Raw genomic sequence first — 23,270 nt, 5'->3', positions numbered from 1 at the left:
GACAGAGACTGAATGTAAACAGAGTCCGGCCTACATAGCACCTCAACACACTTCTACAGCCAAACCGCTGGATTTAAGGCTTAGTGCTTTCACAAATCTCCGTGTATGACACTTCCTCATGGATCTAAAACAAGATTCTGACATTAGCCCTGTCAGTCAGAGGATGGAGATCAGTTTGGACACAGGCTGTCAGTCTGATGTGAAAGATCACACAGCTGGTGCAAGAGACTCACCTCAGAACTCCCCAGGCATGTTCAGAAAGCTGGTGGTGAATAAAACTATCCGCCAACGCAGACGCTTCACAGTGGCTGTGTCTCATACCTGGTAAGACTCAGTGTTTGCAGCTTTGTCTTGCTGTATCCTTGCTTTAATTGAGTCTTACTGTGAGCTTTTATTGAAATCAAAAGCCCTTCTTGAATATATTTGCCACCGGGATGGATGATTATTATACTCTTTAATCTAGGGAAATTTGTATCATATTTAAGTGCAGCATTTGTGCCTTTGGACATGAATGAAATTGTGTGGTTTATTGATGTGCTGGTATTACTTTTCTATGGAATTGAATTTTCACCCGGTGAGCTATAAAATGGGTTAAAAACAAATCTATCGACCGTCACTGAGGGAGGTATCCAAGCCATTTCTAAGGATCGGAATAGTGAAACAGTGACCGTCTGATTTTCCTGAAGCTGTGGTTACAGAAGTATTTCTCTGTAGGCGTTGTTTACAGAGATCTAAGCAATAAACCAAACCAACAAGCTCAGAAGGGAATCACATCATTACATCTGAATCAAAGTCAATACATCATTAGCTATGATCTGAAGCAAAAAAGTACATAAAATAGTATATGAAAACGCTCATCTCATGAAGCATTGCAAATAATGTGATCAAATCTATAACAATGGTTTAATAAAAAAATAAAAAAACCTTTGATGTAGCAAAGTTAAAGCTCAGGAAAGAAGGAGGCGGGAACTGGCGAACATTCAACGAAACTTTAATCTCATAAAATAAACAAACGACGAAAGTAAAGCGGCAGCCCCTCATGGATGGCTGCTGCATATAAACATAATAAAGCACAACATATATAATCCAGGCCTGGTCCTTCACTGCCGTCGCTGCTCCTTTTATCCTTCCGAAGCTCCTCCATGAGAAACTCGAGACCGGCCTCTCTCCGTTCCCACAGATCTTGGCCCCACACTGCTTGCCCCAATTGACTTAAAGCCAACAATTAAGAGGTCTTTATTAAGTTTAATAAAAATAAAAAAATTAAGTTAATTGCTATATTTACATGAATACTGTGTATATTGTATGCATGTATGTGTGCATACTGCTATTCAAAAGTTTGAGGTCAGTAAGATTTTTTTTTTTTTTAAATTAATACTTTTATTTAGCAAGGATGCATTAAATTGATCAAATAAAAGTGACAGTTTAAGTGTCACAATTATGTTCTGTCTAGTCTGCACCTGTTCTCATTAGTGTCTGGTTATTTTACCTTTCTCCACCTGTGTCTAGTTAGTCGACTCTACCATGATTCACGTCTGAAATGCATGCTAGTGTCTTCCATAGAGGCTGCTTCATACGTTGTTGATGTATGTGACGTTGTGCCGTAAAGTAAGTTGTGATTCTCGCGAGATTTGTCTCAAAACTTGCATTGCTGGTTTTGCCAGTGGTGTCCCCCCCCCCGCTTTGCTATCGGGATGATTCGCCCTACTACGAGTTTGTTTACCATCGAAAAGATTTCGAAGCTGTTATATTAAGGTACAAATCTTGCATAGTGTCCCTTTAAGTTACGTTTTCTATTTCAAATAAATGCTGTTCTTTTGAACTTTCTATTCAGCAAAGAATCCTGAAAAAAAATGTATCATGGTTTTCACACAAATATTAAGCAGCACAACTGTTTTCAACATTGATATTAATAAGAAATATTTCTTGAGCAGCAAACCAGCATATTAGAATGATTTCTGAAGGATCATGTGACACTGAAGACTGGAGTAATGACACTGAAAATTCAGCTTTACCATCACAGGAATAGATCAAACACACATTCACCCACACCTACAGGCAATTTTTTGTGTGTCAAATTCAGGGATGAGCCAGGACATTTTTTAATATAACTCCGATTGTATTCGTCTAAAAGAAGAATGTCATATACTCCTAGGATGACTTCAGGGTGAGTAAATCATGGGCTTATTTTCATTTTTGGGTGAACTATTCCTTTAAGGATTGCATTCTTGTTAAATATATTTATATATATTTTATTTTAGCATTTGCGAAATGTTTCCTGGCTCTTTAACTTGGACAATCAATCACCCAGATCACCCTAGCAACATCCTAGCTACTACACAAAACACTTTAGCTATCACCATCAACACTCTAGCACAGTGGTGAGTTTTTTTCACATTTTCAGAAAAAGTAAAAAATGAATTTGTGAAAAATAAAAAATATATACTGTTGGGTCCTCATATTCCCTATAGAGTTTCTGCCCTCCAGATGCCACTTATGATGATTCTGCACTTTCAGCAGTAACTAGACTCTTGCAATAGCTGCCTGTTACCACACACACATACACGTAAGAGGTGGTGATAGTTTCTAGGCTCTTCTATCAACCCTTGACGGCTTTTTATATCATTCTGAGTCTGCCGTCAGACACCCTTCGCAACCTTCTGGCATAACGCCCAATGTCGTTTCTCCCAGTTCCTTTTAACCATGTCGCTCTGTGACCTATTTTTCTGTCAGCTGAGATTCCTTCTCAATGTCCTTTCTTTTATAATTGATTTGCATTGTTTCTGTTCATTATGTCAACCCAAAACAGACAGTTGGTTAGTAGATATTGTTATACAACTTAGTAGTAAACTATAAGCAGTGATCCTAATGATAAATCACTAAAAACATTCCAAGGTACCAAATAATTATTTTTAAGGCATTTATTTCCACAATCACCCAATATAGGTAAAAACTTCAGATATATTTTTTTTTTTTACTATCATGTACAATATTTACTGACTTATCTAGTTTTCAACACTCATTGAGACTACAGAATGGTTTAATACTCACTGTGAGCTCCATCTATATATATATATATATACACTTACCTAAAGGATTATTAGGAACACCATACTAATACTGTGTTTGACCCCCTTTCGCCTTCAGAACTGCCTTAATTCTATGTCACATTGATTCAACAAGGTGCTGAAAGCATTCTTTAGAAATTTTGGCCCATATTGATAGGATAGCATCTTGCAGTTGATGGAGATTTGTGGGATGCACATCCAGGGCACGAAGCTCCCGTTCCACCACATCCCAAAGATGCTCTATTGGGTTGAGATCTGGTGACTGTGGGGGCCATTTTAGTACAGTGAACTCATTGTCATGTTCAAGAAACCAATTTGAAATGATTTGAGCTTTGTGACATGGTGCATTATCCTGCGGGAAGTAGCCATCAGAGGATGAGTACATGGTGGTCATAAAGGGATGGACACGGTCAGAAACAATGCTCAGGTAAGCCGTGGCATTTAAACGATGCCCAATTGGCACTAAGGGGCCAAAAGTGTGCCAAGAAAACATCCCCCACACCATTACACCACCACCACCAGCCTGCACAGTGGTAACAAGGCATGATGGATCCATGTTCTCATTCTGTTTACGCCAAATTCTGACTCTACCATCTGAATGTCTCAACAGAAATCGATACTCATCAGACCAGGCAACATTTTTCCAGTCTTCAACTGTCCAATTTTGGTGAGCTCGTGCAAATTGTAGCCTCTTTTTCCTATTTGTAGTGGAGATGAGTGGTACCCGGTGGGGTCTTCTGCTGTTGTAGCCCATCCGCCTCCAGGTTGTGCGTGTTGTGGCTTCACAAATGCTTTGCTGCATACCTCGGTTGTAACGAGTGGTTATTTCAGTCAAAGTTGCTCTTCTATCAGCTTGAATCAGTTGGCCCATTCTCCTCTGACCTCTAGCATCAACAAGGCATTTTCGCCCACAGGACTGCCACATACTGGATGTTTTTCCCTTTTCACACCATTCTTTGTAACCTTAGAAATGGTTGTGCGTGAAAATCCCAGTAACTGAGCAGATTGTGAAATACTCAGACCGGCCCGTCTGCCACCAACAACCATGCCACACTCAAAATTGCTTAAATCACCTTTCTTTCCCATTCTGACATTCAGTTTGGAGTTCAGGAGATTGTCTTGACCAGGACCACACCCCTAAATGCATTGAAGCAACTGCCATGTGATTGGTTGATTAGATAATTGTATTAATGAGAAATTGAACAGGTGTTCCTAATAATCCTTTAGGTGAGTGTATATATATATATATATATATATATATATATTTATATATATTAAATATTAGTGCTGTCAATCAATTAAAATGAATTAACTAGTGAATCTCCAAATTAATATAGATACAGCATAAAGACAGTCTATTTTAAATATGTTTAATGCTAAATACTATGCATGAAGGCCAGTATAATCAATACCAATACTGCTACTGATGTCTCTGTTAAATGGATTTTTTTCTTAATTTCCTGGGAGGAAATGAGTAATTATAGCCAATCAACATTACAGTATAATTAAAAGTCATAAATTGTAACATTTAATAGGCTTAAAAAATATTAAACTTTTAATTTAATTTAATTACTATTATGGATTTTTGAAAATGACCTTTCATGTAGTGTGTAACATAGCTCAAGTGAATGAAAACATCCTGCAAAGTTTTAAATCTGAAAGTGCACTGTATATAAAGTTATTGTCTTTCAAAAGTAAGAGTCGACTCTGAGTCAATGAAATGAATTGTTTTTCAAACGAGTCATAAGCACTGATCTATATAATTACGTCATTTTATATAGATCAGTGATTGGCTTCATTTGTCAGGGATCAAGGAGTCAGATGAAGCTGTCCTCTTTGATGCTCCTGTCTCGCCCTTGGGACTGTTTGGCACTGCGATTGAAACGGTGGTGGACAGGTTTGCAGTGTTGACAGAACCGGGCTAATATGGTCATACATCCTGGTTCTGGTAAGAACTCTAGCTGCTGTGTTTTGGACCAGCTGTAGTTTGTTTATTAAGCGTGCAGGGCAACCACCCATAATAGCATTATATAATCTAGCCTTGATGTCATGAAGGCATGAACTAACTGTTCTGCATTTGTCATTGAGAGAATATGACGTAATTTAGATACATTTTTAAGATGGAAAAATGCGGTTTTACAGATACTAGAAACGTGACTTTCAAATGAAAGATTGGTATCAAAGAGCACACCCAGGTTACTAACCAACGACGAAGACTTGACAGAGCAGCCATCAAGTGTTAGACAGTATTCTAGGTTATTACTTGAGGATGTTTTTTGTCCAATAATTAGAAACTCAATTTTTTTCAGAATTAAGTAGTAGGAAATTAGTAGTCATCCAGTTTTTTATATCAGCTATGCATTTCGTTAATTTTGTGAATTGGTAAGTTTCGTCAGGGCGTGAAGCAATATAGAGCTGAGTATCATCAGCATAACAGTGAAAACTAATGCCATGCTTCCTAATGATATCTCCCAAGGGTAGCTTGTACAGAGTGAACAGCAACGGTCCTAGTACTGAGCCTTGTGGTACTCCATACTGAACTTGTGATCGATAAGACATCTCTTCATTTACTGCTACAAACTGATAACGGTCAGATAAGTATGATTTAAACCATGCTAATGCAATTCCACTAATGCCAACATAATTTTCGAGTCTATTTAAAATAATGTTGTGGTCAATAGTATCAAATGCAGCACTAAGATCAAGTAACACTAATAGAGAGATACAACCACGATCGGATGATAAGAGCAAAACATTTGTGACTTTAATGAGAGCTGTCTCAGTACTATGGTACGGTCTAAATCCTATGTGTAGTCTAACCCCAATAGAGTTCAGATGTCTTTAAATGCCAATCCCAATGTATCTTTTTTGTTAACTAATATTAAAATCACCAACAATTAGGAATTTATCTGCAGCCAGTACGAACTCTGATAGAAAATCAGCAAATTATTTGATAAAGTCTGTATGGTGGCCTGTATACAGTAGCCAGCACAAATCTCAAATGTGATTTATCATTTAAACTAGATAGTTACATTACTCACCAACACTTCAAAATAATTGTATTTGAAACAAGACTTCTCAGTAATTCTGAAGATATCACTATAAATTACATTAACACCTCCCCCTTTGCCTTTCAGATGAGGCTCATGTTTATAACAGTAATCTTGGGGGGTGGAGTGGACTCATTTAAAGTAATGTAATCATCTGGTTTTAGCCAGGTTTCTGTCAAGCGCAGCACATCTAGTTTATAATCTGTAATCATATCGTTAAAATAAGCGCTTTTGAAGAAAGGGATTGAATATTCAGCAACCCAAGCTTTATCATTTGTTCATCTGTATTAAATCTGTTTTTTATTTGTTGAACATCAATAAAAAAAAATTTGTATTTCCTTATTTGGGGAACAGATACAGTAGCTATATGATGATATCTAGGTGAAATAGTCTCTATGTGATGGGATTTATCTGACCTCAGTGACGTGAGACAGCTAGCAGACAGTCGGTTTAGCCAGTCTGTTTGCTTCCTGACCTGAGCCCCAATTCATGTTTGCGCTCTAAGACTATGTGCCATGTGATGGCCCCGATGCAGCCACACATCATTTAAGTTACCGCTGTGTTGCTGAGGAGTGGATGACTGGAGCTTCGGATGGTGATCGGCAAGTTCCGTTTGTGGTCCGCGCAAATTAAGGGCTGGCTTGGCGCTTCAACTGCTGTTTTAGTTCCGCTTGCCGCTACCAACCAGCAGATTAACTGTGGGGGGGTTCTCGAATGTTTGTGTTGGTATTTTCTTTCCTAATTGCTTGTTCTTTTTCCTAGATTTATTTTATTTGTGTTAAAAATGTGCACTTAATTATAGTGTAATTATTTAACTGGCCTTGGTATTGATTTTGTTGTTGTATTAGTGAAGTTGTTGTTTTTGTCTTCCCTTATGTGTTAATGTGGACTAGTCCGTTTGTATAAATGTGTCCCTGCTGTTTAGCTTGGAGATCACTTCAGTTTGTCTTTACACATACTCAGTTGTTTGAGTTTAGTTTGTTCTGTTGATCTCTTTTATAAGCCTAAACATTTGTTTGGATTATTTGGACTTTGTTTCCTTTTGAAACCTTTGTATATGATTTTTTGAATTCAGTAAAATATATTTTTTGTGAATATATTTCTATGGCCCTCATTCCTTGACTGCTTGGTCCCTCACATGCCATATTACTAGAGAGAAGAGAAGCACCATCCCAGGAGGGATGAATACCATATCTTTTCAACAGGTCAGGTCTGCCCCAAAAACTTTTCCCCTTGTCTATAAATTCTATATTATTTTGCGGACACCACTTAGACAGCCGGCCATTGAGTGAGGACAGTCTACTAAGTATCTCATCACTCCGGTGAACAGGAAGGGGGCCAGAGAAAATTACAGTTACACACACCTCTTTAATGTTAATTTTAGTGATCTCCGACTGGCAAAGTCGAACATCATTAGTGCCGACGTGAATAATAATCTTAGAGAATTTACGATTAGCATTAGGCAGCACTTTTAATTTGCTTTGATGTCAGGCACCCGGCAAACATGTGACTATGGTGGCTGGTGTCTCTATTTTCACGTTCCGTGTAATAGAATCGCCAATAACTAGGGCACATTCAACAGGATTATCAGTGGGTGTTTCACCGAGTGGGGAGAATCTATTTGTTATGGTAATCGAAACGGAAGAGCGGTGTTTTGTCCTGCGACTACAGCATTTCACGGTCACCCAGTTGCCCTGCTTCACGGGCTCTACAGCCGGAACCGAACAATGTACAGAGTTCACAAAGCTAGTCGCATCCAAAGCTGTATCTAAAGCCCTTGCATTCTTACTATCCTCGATTAAAGTTTGAGCTTCCTGAGATTCGTGTTCGAAGGTGTCGCGCTTCTTGTACGTTCACGAAAAGTATGAACGCAGTGCTTTCCCCTTTGAGACTCAGTGGGGAGCACGTTCTGGACTACCTTGACGAATGCATTCATAGCACAATCTTCTGTGTTCTGCGTATTTTCAGTATGCGTGGGTTTCAGCTGTCTGCCCTATTATTGTGAACTTGGCTCGTCCCGTGGATTTATGCTGGATGCTGTGATTGTCTGTATAACCTGCTTGCAACAGGGGGTTTGATGTTGTATGCACCAGTACACTTGTTGCTTCATTATGTTGTATGCACATTATTATCACTCCCTGTTATAAGTGCCGCTTCGGCTCGACTGTATTCAGGGCGGGTGCTGAAGGCGCCGGCGGCGTTTTGGCACTCTGGCAGCTAGATGTATGAGTGTTTCAAACAGGTCCGGTACCCAACCTGGGTGAGGCGGGGCGCTAGTTCTTTGTTGTATTCACCTGCTGCGGCATGTGTAAAAATTTTCTGTCAACTCTGCATATATCCTTTGCGATATCACACGTTTGTCAATGGAGCGGTTTCAGAACATACTAAACTGATCACATTTGTGCAGGACAAAGTTGTCCCTCTGAGGACATTTCAGAGGTTACATGGACTGATGGTAGCTGTACACAGGCTACACCGTGATTTAAATACTGCAAATTTTAATGGACAGTAAAGCAAAAGCCCCTTTCACACAGAGATTCCGGAAAATACACGGATAAAGTGACCCGGGTTCGTTTGATTTTGGTTCATTCACACTGCCAGTGATTTTCCGGAATCAGAGAGTGCGTTCACACACAACCCGTAAAAATGCCGTAAAGACACGTGACATCGATGTGACTTGTAAAGTTGTAATCTCTTAAGTTTGCTTATGAGCTGCGATCTCTTAAACTTGCGCTTTACGTACCGTTTGACAGCTTGCGAACGATCCCGGCTTCAGCGTCATCACTACGACACGGCAATATTACGGCTTTTGTTCACACAGCGCGCGTTCCGGGACTGAACACGGCAATGTTATTAGGTCCCCAACCCGGCATCGATCCCGGCATCAATCCCGGGTCGTGTTTGCGTTCACACAGAAGGCGCTATGGCAATTTGCCGGCAATTTCCCGGGTTCAAAGCGCTGTGTGAAAGGGGCTAAAGGCAGAACACCGGCACAGTAACTTAATATTGATGCACGGCTAAACAAAGACAGAGTACCGTAACTCAATTTGAGCGTTCCAAAACAAAGCCAAAGAGCGGTAACTGGTGTAACGGGGTTCTGCCTTGGTTTCTCACAGGCTTTTGGGAGTTACTGTTAAGACAACCCATTATTTTCTCGAAAAAACAATGAAATTGACTCAAGATACTTATCCACATGACAAAGGAGATCTTGAATGTGCCAAAAATATCAATAACTCATTTTCGACCAAAAACGAAGTTACGGCCTCTTGCCTTTGCACGGCAATGTAGATCTGTGGCTATACGCGTTTCAGAGACCGCCTCAGGTGGTTTAGAGAGCAAAAGGGGAGCCTTCAACGCTGAGGATGTCCCCGGGGAAAGGTAATTCGCTAGATTTATTTACACCAGGGGCATCCACCCAGAGCCCTGCTTGCGCAGCGCCTATGCATTTGAATAACTCGAAGCCAAATGAACCACGCGAGCATCTCGTTCCCTTTTCAGGGAACAATGGTTACAGTCGTAACATGAGACGTTTTCAATATAAATATATACAGTACACACACATATATATATATATAACATTATTTAAGGGAAATTGTCTTTCTCAAATGGTTTGCTTTGCTTTCTCACTGAAGCAGGCAGCTCAATGACCTTCACTTCAAAGCATCAATTTTGACCTGTTCTCCACAATTCCTTTCTTCCCTCTCAATGTTTTCATCTCTGTTCAGTGCTGTTTTCTATTAGCTCTTGCATTGACTGCATTATTTTCTACTCAATAGTTTCTGTATACATCTCTCTTTTAAACTCTGACATCCTTCTTTCTCCTTTTCCTTTTTGCTTTTTGTGTGCTTTTTCCCCCCCTGTACCTAATGACTTTATCGGCCTTCACTCTGTGGAGACTGACTGAATCAGATTTGTGTTCCAGGCCTCTGAGCTTTTCATGTTACACTGACCAGCATCACAACTGGTTTTGCTTCAGGAACCAGATTTTACAATGTCTGCCCAATACTTATACAATACTATACAATACTTTCAGTCTACATTTTATATACTTCTCAGAAATATACTTAAAATTACACTTAAGTGTACTTGACTTACACTGAGAGAAAAGTCCAAGTATATTTGGCCTGTACTTGTACTCAATCTTTTGATCGAGTTATACTTAAAAGTATAATTAAGTATTCAAAGTATACTTTGCTTGTAGTTGTGTTAACTCTTTTGATCGAGTAGCCTATTAAATATACTTTTTTTTTACATAGTTTTTCATATACAGTCTTATGAAACTTACATTGTTTGAAACAGCTATGTTTCTAATTCTGCGTATCTGAATTGTTGTGTTGGCTAGTCCACTGGTAGTGTACATAGGAATTTACTTTAATTCTATTTGACTCTTTCCCCACCATTGACTGAATTTTCCAGCTATCCATGTTTTCACTGTTATACGGTGTATATATATCAAACAAAGGAGAAGAACAAGCTGAAACAAGTGATAGAAGATTGCTCACTCAAATGTAAAATAACGTGATCATCAAACATTAAACAGCGTGTAAATCAAAACTGCTTAATTTTACCAAAAGAAATGTCGAACCCATGAAGAGAAAACGACTGTGAAGCTTTGGGGGTGTCGGACTCGATCTACTCCACCTGTGTTTTGATCATCGTTCTGAATCTGATCAAGGTGTAACTTAGTCTTTGACAAAAATGTGATTTTCTCAACTTTTTTGTTTAAAATGTTGCCTTTCTTTATGAAGCTTAACGACATTCAAGTGTTGATAAAAAAGGATGCATGAAGCTAATAAATGTTTTTAAAATGCAGTACAGTTAAAGGTATTTTTCAAGTATAAAAAAATAATATCTATATTTGAACATAATAGTATACTGCAAGTGCAAAAATAATATATAAATAGTAAACTATAAGTATAATGTTATGTTCACTTAAAGAAAACATACAAGTATACTTGTAGTATAAACTACTAAACTAATAGTTTACTGAGAGTACACTTCAGTGTGTACTCTCATAAACTAAAAAAATTCTTTTCTCTCTTGCAAAGTAATTTAGTCTGGTCCACTTTGCAGTTTACTCTCAATAGCCCCTTTCACACAGCGCATTGAACCCGGGAAATTGCCGGCAAATTGCCGGAACGCATTCTGTGTGAACGCAAACACGACCCGGGTTTAATGCCGGGATCGATGCCGGGTTGGGGACCTAGTAACATTGCCGTGTTCAGTCCCGGGACGCGCGCTGTGTGAACAAAAGCCGTAATAATGCCGTGTCGTAGTGATGACGCTGAAGCCGGGATCGTTCGCCAGCTGTGAAACGGTACGAAATGCGCAATTTTATGATCGAATCAGAGAAATAAATGCACAAGCGTGGTTTCTCGAGAGAGAAATCGCAGCTCATAAGCAAACTGAAGAGGCTGCTGAGACATTACAAGTCACATCGATGTCACGTGTCTTTCCGGGACATACACGGGTTGTGTGTGAACGCGCTCTCTGATTCCGGAAAATCACTGGCAGTGTGAATGAACCAAAATCAAATGAACCCGGGTCAAATCCCGGGTCACTTTATCCGTGTATTTTCCGGAATCTCTGTGTGAAAGGGGCTAATAAGAACCAGCCACGTCTACAGGAAGAAACCGTCTGACAGACTTCTGTTAAAGTGACAACCACATTTGGTTTTGTTTTGTTTTGATGTGCTGTTTATAGATTTAAACAATATATAAAGGGTGTGATTTTGCACGCAGATCGTCATTTTCCATTTGCAGACTTTAATATTAGTTTGTGGGATGGTATTTTATTCCTGTAATCAGCATGTTGACCTTATGTGTTTGTCTCTGTCTGTGTAGTTTGGAGGTGGAGAATGGACCCTCTATCGGCTGCAGTCCATTGGACCTACAGGTGTCACCGGGCTCTGGTATGGTCCTGCATCCCAACATGGCCAGTCACGGGCAACGGCGAGAGTCTTTCCTTTACCGCTCAGACAGTGACTATGACCTCTCGCCCAAATCCACCTCTCGCAACTCCTCCCTTGTTGGAGAACAGTTGTGAGTAAAAACTCAGCACTTAGTCCACTTAGTTAAACAGTGCTTAGTCCTGCTACAGTTTATCACAGTTTGTTGAAAATTGTGAACCAAATACGATGTACTTTTTCAAGGGGATTTTTGAAGTGTGTATCCATGCATGCTTTCCATTTAATGTTGCCCACAACTGCAATGAAAGTTGAGAAGTTTGTGATTGTAAAAAGTGGCGAGAAATACTATAGCAAAATGTAAAAAAAATTATATACATCCTAACTAGATATAAGATATTAATTTACACAAAAAACAGCACTATTTATTTGTTAGTACGGAAGCCTTAAGAGTAAATTTAAAATTTTCTCGTGATCTCGACATAACAAAAGTTGTTTTCTTTTGCTCTTGACATTAAAAAAAACAATTATAACTGCGATAAAGTTGGTTTGATATTAGACATTCTGTCTTTTCTTCAACATTAAATGACGTGGAGAACAAATCTGAGCAAACAAGCTTAGTTTCATGAATTTATGATGCTCGGGAGGCTAACAGCCAATTCTAAACTTTGATATTAATCGTGAAATTGCCTACTAGAGGAAGCCACAGGATAATGAATCTTTAATCTTTTTCTATCGGTTTCCATCCCTTTGAATGGAAACAAATGCATAGATCTAGTTAATTCTCTTATAACCTGGCACCAGCTCAGAAGCACATGCAGCGCAAGAATTACGGTATTCCATTTACTTTTTACTAACATGTCTAACAGTTTATACTGTGTAGTATTTCTGCATTCCAGTATTATAAAATATGATAATATCTGCAAAAATATTTAATAAATAAACATGATATATTTATTAAAATGTTTACTTGGTCATGGGCCATTGGTGCTTGGACCCGATGAGGTCCATATAGGTCTGTTTAGTTTCGAAATTATGCTTTACATACATGATCTGAACGAGATACAGCATGAACTGACACTATTTTGTGATTACACGTCATTTAATGTTGAAGAAAAGATTGAATGACTAACGAATGTCCAATAATAAACAACTTTTAAGATAGAGATCATGAGAAAACAACTTTTGTTGTCGGAATCATGTGAAAATGAAGTTGCGATAGCGAGAAACAACTTTTGTTAGGTCAAGATCATGAGAAAAAATTAAGTCGAGATAACAAGAAAACTATTTATTTATTTATTTAGTCTTTCTTGAATTTATTTGATATTTTTTATTCATTTTATTTTATTGTTTATTTGTTGTTTTTAATTTAATTATTCATTTGTTTACTTATTTTAGTTTTTTATTTTATATATTATTTATATGTTATATTTTTATTTTATTATTTATTTAGTAAAAAAATGTTTTTATATATATATATATTTTTTTTCCCATATTGATTTATTCCCTCATTTATTTATTCTTGTAGTTCTTTATATTTTAAAGTTTTGACTGACTTCTGAAATTAGGAAGCTTATATATATATATTTGTCAGGCTGAATTTTGCTGTTACCTTACATTGTGTTTTGTATATGATTTGATCTCATAGTACATCATATTTATTTTATTTTTATACTGTTTTTATACTATTGTTTAGCCTCCTCTGAGAAATAGTCCGTGAAAATTATTTCAAAGTCTAACATAACTTCCTGTAGAATTTAGCTCAGTTCAACACACCTGAATCAGTAAATCAAGGTCTTCAGGTTCACCAAACCACACACATACAGGCAAGTGTGTGAGAGCAGGTTTGACATTAAACTCTGCAGTAAGGTAGATCTTCACGAATACGACTCAGTACGTCTGCAGTAAATTATTCAAGTCTTTGCAGCTGCAGTTCAAAAAGAAGTGAAACTATAGAAGCAATGCAGAAATAATGCATAACAGCCTATTTAAATCTGAGAGTATATCATCTGCTCAGTATATTACATGAAGTAAGTATGAAGTAAACAACTAATAAAGTATATAAACTTTACGTATATGCGAATTATAGCATGGACAATACAGTACACAGGTTTTGTATTCTGTATGATATTTTTTTGTGTTCTTTGGTTGTCAGACATGGTGAAGATCTGATAGTCACTCCTTTTGCTCAGGTACGTTTGGCTTTTGCTTTCTGGAATGGAAGACTAATGAACAAATGTGAATGATTTTACACATGTGGACTTATGTGTTTTGCTGTTATTTTATTCAATAGGTGCTTGCAAGTCTTCGCACTGTTAGGAATAATGTCAGCTTCCTGACAAATGTGCCGTGTCCCTCCAGCAAGTAAGTGACGTTTACATGCGTTTCATAAAATGTAATATGAGAAAATACCACAAGAGGGCAGAACTCACTTTAAATGTTTTGTCAGACTGGATGGAAGAGACACTAACCTACTGTTCTGGCCTTCATTCGTATAATGATAATAGTAAATGTCTTTTGAAATGTCTATGGATGCTAAGTCTAGTGTGATCAGTTGGTGATGGAATTATCAGTTTCAATTGAATGTTCTCATTTATTTGTCCTGCTCTTCTTTCTAATGTATTTATTTTTCTGCTTCACGTATTAGAAGATCACCAGTCAGCAGTCAACCGCCAATGACCAAAGGCAACCTGTCAGGTAAGATCTTCTGAAATTCTAATCACAGACGTTAGACTGAGGAGAGTTCCCTTACAGTGGTCGTTAACCTCAATGTAAATTACTCATGTCATCTTCACTTGAACAGTATCATGAAGGGACGACTATGATTTGTGTTATGAATAAATATAAAGTGGTAAACTACTTATTGGCTAAGTTAAGAGAGTGTTAAAGGATACTTGGGGAAAAGAGTAATCTCAGTGGAAGATGTAAAACGTTTCAAATTCTGTGTCACCTGTCAGGAGCCTTTTCGTATTTCACCACAAAACAGACATAGGTCAATTAAATACAAATGAGTTTGTTATTAAAATCAGCATTAAAGGCCCAATGAAGTAGCTTGACAATCTCATGTTTCTTTGCTATGTTTGGGCAGGACATATTGAAGAACCCAATCAATCATTCAACAAATTTTGTATGCTTATGCTTGAGTCCAAGATGAGCCGTCCGGTTTGTCATATTATCTTGGGGTGTTTATGGGGTGATCAAATGCAGTGGTGTAAAGTATTTGAGTAAAAGCGATTAGTTAGGGGTCCTTGATTATGATTTCACTTTTTTAACTTTAGTTAGTGTGTAATGTTGCTGTTTGAGCATAAACAACATCTGCAAAGTTACGACGCTCAAAGTTCAATGCAAAGGGAGATATTTGCTTTTACAGAAATTGCTTTTTAAGGGCTAAAACAAATGGCTGGTAGAGACTACAACGAGCTTTTTCCCGGGATGGTGACATTTACATAAATCCTTCCCCTGGGAACACGCAATAAAGGGGGTGTGAGGCCATGTTGGGCTGCTTTGGAGAAGATGAAGAGTTATTGTCGCTGTTTTTTACACCCCGGAAAACGTTTGTCCTAAGGCTGACGAACTTAGAGAGGTTAAAATTTATTCCTGAACATTATAACCTGTGTGCTGCTTATTTTACGGAGAACAGCTTCCAGAAGAGAGTACAATGCAGGCTATATAAAAAAAGCTTCTCCTGAAAGACGAAACGTTAGCCATTCCCATTTTGTCGAGACAATCTGTCGTTTATGGATCACAACTTGTACGTATGTCTTATTATTTGTAGTCGTTTTCTATTAACAGTTCCAATTTTAAGCTTTATGTAGTTTTATGATAGAGTTAACGAAGGGCTCCGCTAGCCTGCTAACTAACATTACAGTATTGATGTAGTGTTTACTTTAGCTTTTGTAAGCTCTTGCTTTTGTAAGACTTCACCACCACTTATTTGGATTTGTTATATGGTTTGTATTACCATAGTTATCCGACAAATATGATTAAATGGTGGATAACATCGTATCTATAAGAAAATTACAAAAAATACTCTGAAACGTCCTGTGAAATCTGTGCTTGCAAAGTCCGTGCTTGAAATCCGTTCTGCACAATGGTTTGAAATTGACGCCATCGTTAATATTTACATCTGAGTAGAGCTTGCGCTTATGAAGGGGTGTGACATTTCCCGAACACGTGCCAATCACAGCACACTGGGCCAGCTAACCAATCACAGCACATTTTGTATTTCGGAAGGAGGGGCTTCATCGAAATCTATGCGTTCAACCAGACTGGGGGGGGATGTAATCATGTAAAATATGTGATTTTTTATTTTATTTTATAAAAGTATGAAAATATATTCTAGTACACCCCAAAACAAAATCAAGACTTCGTAAAAGGGCATAATAGGACCCCATTTAAGAATCTTTTTGGCTACTTTGTAATTTGACTGAGTATCAAAGATATCAGCTACTTTAACTCTCTGCTTGACTCCAATACATTTGTGATGAGCAATGCAATCACTCGTTACATTTTGCATACCTAACTTTTTCTGCAGCAGTTTATTTATTTCTGCTACAAAAGAAGCGATATCGCCATCTACAGGGCATTGAAGGGCTACAGGGCTTGCTCACCCAATCTTGTTAAGGCTACTTTACGCGAATGCGAGTGCATTAGCAGGAAGTTGTGAATCGCAGGTGTTCATATGTGAAATGAGGACATGACTGCAGCCGGTTATGAGGCCAAAACCAGCACATCCAGTGCAAGTAGGCTTTGACTATTTCTCTTTACTTAACCATTATTCTGTTATACTGAAGAGACCCTTTTGAAGGATATTGGTTTACTTATGCCCTTTATGAGCACTTGAGCTTAACTGAGACTTGAGTGTCTGTAGACGTTTAAGAGGCTGTTTTGTCGATTGCAATATTGAGGTGTTCAGTTTTATTTTGACTTTAGAAAACATGTGATCGCTCTCGTCAAATAAACTGTTTCTTGTTTTTCACTGGCATCTTTGAGCCTATTCAGTATGAGTAAAATATTTAAGCACTGTTAAAATCACATACTCTAAGACTTTTACTCAAGTCATATTGAAATTGGTGATTTAAAACTTGTAATGGTGTCATTTTCGTTGTAAAATCTGTACTTTTACTTAAGTATGGCTTTCAGGTACTACACCTCTGTTCAAATGCAATAAATGTTATTATTACATTGAAATACTTTATTTAAATTAATTATATTTTTCTTCTTAATTGTCTTAAAAATAAGCATAATTTTCATAATGCAATGGGAAAAAAATCCTTTTGATTCTTGGGTGAAATATAAGCCAGGCACGTTCTTGTTTTTGTGAAATGAAGCAGTAGGTGTTGTTGGGCTCTTGTGCACGTTTTAAACACTCCCTTATCACGGTTAGTACAATGGCCACCGCAACTCTCTCCATCTGAGCGGCCTGAAAATCCCAGCGTCTCTGAAGAAAAGAGAAGTGTGGGTGGAGGGGGGAGAATGAAAGTTTGAGTAAGATAACATGCTTGCATGACCTCTTACACTCACACAAACCACAGAGACGCAATGTGCGTAAATGCAGCGCCGCGGCGCATATAAAAAGCTGTGTTTATTGCATGCATGTGTGTGTGTGTGTTTGTGCGGGTGTGAATAGTCATGCGTGCGTAAGCATGCAAGAGCAGGATTATGTGCGCACAGCTGTTAATAAAATTCATGAAAGTGTTCAGAGGTTTGTGTAAGAATTTAAGTAAGTGAATCTCATTAAGCATATTCGGGTCATATTTCACCCCAAAATCAAAAGAAAGAAATACTAAATGAAATGATTATTTAAATTAGGGGTGAAATTGCATTTCATTACATTATTGGAACCATTTATGTGTGGGCACATTTTTTATTTAGACCTTCTAGAGAAAAAAACAACCACATAAAAGCTCAAATACACACATATATGGACTTTTAATATACTAGGCAATATTTCTACTGCATATATACGTTTATTTTGTGATTTCATATGCTACAAAAAAAAAAGTAATGCTCACATGTGTAGTAAATGCCTGCAGGTGTGTGTGCGCGTGTGCGTGTGCGTGTGTGTGTGTGTGTGCACGCGCTCCAGGTGTAAAGGCTTTCGCCACTGATCTACTGAGCTGAGAGTTGAGAGGAGGGGGGCAAAGGATTGTGGGATGTTTTGGTTCCTGTTTCAGAGGCCTCTTAGCCTCATTGACGTCATTCACCACCCACCTACCAGGACCTTCACTTCCTGTGCGTTTGAAAGCGTAGACGCCTCATGGTCCTGGCAGAAAGATACACACACACACACTCACTCACACACTGAAAATGGTATAAAACTCAAAACAAGCATATTAAGTACGAAATCAGAGTATATCGAATGTTGCGCAGTATCATGCAGACCGCTGTCCCTGATGGCTTGTTGTGTGTGTAATAACACAGCATGAGGATGTTGCTGTTATTTGATTACGGGGGCTTCATTGCTTAATACTTTTACTGAAATGTTTCATGACTAAATGCTTGACTTTCACTTTTACTCTATAATTTTTTTTACAACGGGATAACTCGAGGCTACATAAGGGTCAGGCTGACACTGGCCCACTCAGATTGACGGCTAGTACACTTAATCAAATGAGATACACACAAAAAAATGTGTAGGAAAGGAGAAAAAAAATCATGCATACATGAAAATAATAATTGCTCAAATACATGAATCTAGCGGATGTCACTCACAAAACTTTGCATGTATGTGGCTGCTGGTCAAGCATGAAAAACTAAGGTTTTATTCAAATTCTGAATTTATTAGATATCGCCTTGCAAGCGTGTTAATGTATTTCAACTTAAACACCTCCGATTGGACATTGCGTTCAAGAAATCAACAGACATGTTTGTGATTGGCTACATTGTTCGACGCCGTAAAAACACGTAAATAGAAACCTTTGAGCGCAAACACTTATAAGCAAGTGTTTGCCAAATCGCCAATATGCTATTATCACGGTGAAAACTGATCCTTGACCAGATGTTATGGGCAGCTTTTACCCTCTAGAAGGATTCAGGAGCAGCAGCAGTCAGTCAAATCCCACTATCAAGTCACAAGGGGAAGGCTAAGAAATACCATTTCTGGCCTCGCAACTGATACATACACGTACATTTAAAGGGATAAAAATGAAAGTTGTTGTATGCACTTCTTAATTCCAGAAGAGGATGTTGAGGTTGTTGGTAATAAACAGTTTCAGTTCCCATTGACTTGCATTGTATGGACATAACATACTATGGAAGTCAATGGGAACCAAAACTGTGTGGGAATCAATATTCTTCAAAATAACATATTTTGTGTTCAGCAGAAAAAAGAAACGCATACAGGTTTGAAACGACATGAGGGTGAATAAATGATGAGAGAATTTTAATTTTCTGGTGGACTAACCCTTTAATACATAATAAGTACATACTCAAAGAGAGATAAACAGACTATAATCTATTATTTATTAGCATGGTTGCAATTTATGTCTGGGCAGAAATGAACAAAAGTACCATGGGAAATGACAAAAATGCACCAAATATTTCTTCTTCTTTTTTAAATCTATCGATTAGATAGCTATATTTTATTATATCTTATTCTATGTATGTATCTAGTTTAGTGTGGGTTTAAGTACATATAAATAGACAGCATATTGTATCTTTTCATTAAGAAAAAAAAAGATTTTTTTTATTATATAAATGATATTTTTTATACATTTTGATTATTATTATTATTGGTTTAATTTTTATTGTTGATTTTAATAAGAACAATAATGACCGTAATTAAAGTTGTATTCATGGATGTCATTTTTTGTTGTTGATTTTAGTCATAATCGCCATCATCATCATCATCATCAAAAATAAACAACAAATTTATACGACAAACACAACCAGACAAACCAAACAAACTGTCCTGTTGTTTCTATAAATAAACGTCTTTCATTGTAAAAACAGTGTTCAACAGATTCTATTGAAAACAAAATTGTCACAATACACAAAAAACTTCAGCTGCGTGTCTTCAACTGTATCCGAAGCTCGGCTTCATAAAACACTTCCAGAGAAAGTAGGGAGGGAGGGAGAGAGGGAGAAGAAAAACAGAAAATGAAGAAAATAACTTTCATCAGGAGCTCTTCAGGGAGAGAGGTCTCATCCTCTGGCCTGTGTTTGTCCTTTCTCATGTAAATCTGTCTCTCACGCTGCCAAGGGCCCGTCATGCTGGAGAAGCAAGGTCGTGCAGCAGACTATCAGGATGAATGAACGTTTAATAACAGAAAAAGCAGCTGTGTGAAATCACTGTCTGGACTGGAGCGCTGCGATCGGGCTCATGACCATTTTTCTTACAACTTTTCAAGCAAAAAATAAAAGTAAAGAAAGTAAGTACTACAGTACTATTTCAAATGAAGACAATAAGTATAGTGACACTTTCTGGTTTGTCAGAGGCTAGTGGGACAGGTTTATAGTTAATGTGATTCTTTGTTTACTCTGTTAGGACGCTAAAACATCCACAAAAAAATTACCAAAACACCGGTTGGTTAAAAGTTATTGCAAAATAGGCATTGCGTAATGTCTGTTTGTTATACTCTCTTCATACAGATCGACTGGATCTGAATCAGTAAACAGTTTTTTGTGGTTACCTGTGCTGATGCAACTGTTAAAGGGGTTATACACCATATTAGCAAGACTGTTGCAGGTTTGCTTTTGCTCATATTCTGATGAGATGTTGCAGGATGTGTAAACAACCTGTGCTCATGTACACACCATGCCTGCATGCTAGAGTGTGCGTGTGTTTACATGTTTTTGGACTTAAGTCAGCTAGCTTATTTTGGCACTTGAAACCCTGGTGGTAGAAGTTTTTGGTCAGCTGCAACTAGACTTTTTTTATAACAATATTTTTCTAATATTCTTAATAATTATACTTATTACCCAACTCTGAAAATATAACCTCATTAACTATTACAATTAAATCCAAATATCTATCTATCTAACTTACACTTACTTCTTTACTTACAATTTTACTTATTTACTTACACTTACACACACTTCCTTATTTACTTACATTTACTTTTACTTATTTACTTAAACTTACTTTTACTTACTTAGTTACTTACAAAAGTTCAACTGCAGCTGACCAAAATCTTCTTCCGCCAGGTTGCATATATTATATTATATTATATTATATTATATTATATTATATTATATTATATTATATTATATTATATTATATTATATTATATTATATTATATATAACCTTATTAACTATTAATCCATCAGAATAGTTTTTTATAAACTTCAGCTGCAGCTCACTTCTGTACCTGAATTTATATATCACAAGGATTTATTATATTATATTATATTATATTATATTATATTATATTATATTATATTATATTATATTATATTATATTATTTACAAAACTTGCAAATATGCAATTACCGGTATATATTCAATCAGTTTTATTACCCTTGTTAAGTATTTTAATATTTATAGCTCAGGGATCAATTTATGACACTGCTAATGTTTCCTGCTCAAATTGGTTCGATAAAAGACAGTAACATGAATCCTTTTTGTTTCAAAATGCTTGGAAACACATTTCTTGTTGTTTGGATATTTAGGTCATTCTCAGAATTCTGTTCCCTAAACTGGTCTGAATGTTTTCTCGCAGTGCAGAATGCAGATCCAGTCCAGGGTTTCGATCCACCCAGGCTGCAGAGCGGCAGTGCGGGTCTTTAAGCGTGCACCCTGGTTAGTATTTGAATTATGCCATTGACGTCAGCAGAGCTGTAAAGCTGACCGGCGTTCCTTCCCTAAAGTAATTTCTGGCCAAGAGCTTTCTATGGTGCATTGTGGAGGCTGTCAAACAGGCAAAAGATGAGTTGCAGACGTGAAAGAGAGCAAGAATGAAAGAAAGCAAAGGAGAGGAAGTGCGTGAAAAGAGTTGTTTGCCGGCGATGCAGCATTAGATGTAGGTTGAGATAAAAACCACTGTTGTAGACAGTGAAGGTAAGACCCCCCGAGTAAGTGTTTCGTAGGAGCAATAAATGTCAAATAACCTACACAAGACCCTCTCGGCCCATAATGCAGATTGTGTGGCAAAACTGCAAAAGGCCCACAGATTCACATGAGGAATAAATTGTGATCAACCGAATGTTTCTTTTTTTCCAAGTCCCATTATTCTCCCAACAAAAATGATTTGTTTTATCAATGATGATATTTTAGATAATTGAGTATTTTTTAATTGTTAGCTAGTCTTTTGTTCGCAAGTCTTTTGTTCGGACGGCAGATAAGCACGGCCCTCATTTTTGGCAGCCGGTCTGAGTGCATTTGACCCCGATGACACAGTGTTGATTCATGGAGCTTTTTGGCATTCTAGTCCTCCTGCCCACGTGCGAAGCCCAGACAAACAAAAACAAGAGTGGGATGGTGAGAGCCAATGAGCCGTGCCAGAGGACAAACATGTGCTCGCCTCTAGAACGTGATCCAATGAGCTAAACTCCACCAATCCATCAGCTCCAACAAATAACTCAACATCTGCGCTTCGTTCATTTCTGCGTAGGTTAGACGTGTGGGCAGGGGTCCCAGACTGTTTCATTATTTTTGGATATGTCATTTGGATCAAAATAACACTGACAAAAACATAATAGATGCAAAGATTCACAAAATGGGTCAATGACGTGACAATCTTTTTTTCTAGCTGCCAATTTACTCAAAAATTAAAAATGTGATTCACACATACTTTAAAACAACTTTTATATGAACAAAATTAGGATTTTTTATTTCTCTATAGTCATAATAGGTTATGCAGTTGTACTGATATCTTAATTAAGAAAAACTCATTCTTGAAAAGAAAAGTAAATCTTATTCAAAATAATAATAAACAATATAATGGTACATAATGCTACAGTAAGTCTCTTTAAATATCAGATAATTTGACCTTTTTATGACAAGACAAAATTAGCTCAGGTTGTATATTGTCATGTAGTGCAACACCCCTAAAACTATCATATTTAATATTAGTATTTTTCATGACATTCATGATATTTCTGAATCAGAATTAAGTATAAAGGTAAAATACTTGTGTTTTTACTAAATTAGCAAAAGGTTTTTTCTTTTCTGTATTGACCCATATAACAAAATTTTACAAAATTCTTGTCACATTTAGTATTATTATTTTCTTGTTTAGGACTGGTGTGCTTCACACTTTTTGCACTTTGCAATGGCACTTTTTTGTAGCAATCTGCCATTTCTG

At 37.3% G+C, this 23,270-nt stretch overlaps 1 protein-coding gene across 1 annotated transcript in view; it reads left to right on the top strand.

Moving 5' to 3' along the window:
• LOC311292744 (3',5'-cyclic-AMP phosphodiesterase 4B-like) overlaps positions 1–23,270 on the top strand; it is a 51,110-nt gene that overhangs the window by 17,868 nt on the left and 9,972 nt on the right. Inside the window, exons 5-8 of the mRNA XM_084412542.1 lie at positions 11,962–12,159; positions 14,179–14,215; positions 14,317–14,387; positions 14,671–14,720. Of these exons, the coding sequence (XP_084268668.1) occupies positions 11,962–12,159; positions 14,179–14,215; positions 14,317–14,387; positions 14,671–14,720 (356 nt within the window). The remainder of the gene's footprint in view (positions 1–11,961; positions 12,160–14,178; positions 14,216–14,316; positions 14,388–14,670; positions 14,721–23,270) is intronic.

The sequence above is a fragment of the Rutilus rutilus genome (assembly GCF_951802725.1).
Source record: "Rutilus rutilus genome assembly, chromosome: 6".
NCBI lineage: Eukaryota > Metazoa > Chordata > Actinopteri > Cypriniformes > Leuciscidae > Rutilus > Rutilus rutilus.
The sequence above is the reverse complement of the archived record's forward strand: the minus strand, read 5'-3'. Positions and strand labels throughout refer to the sequence as shown.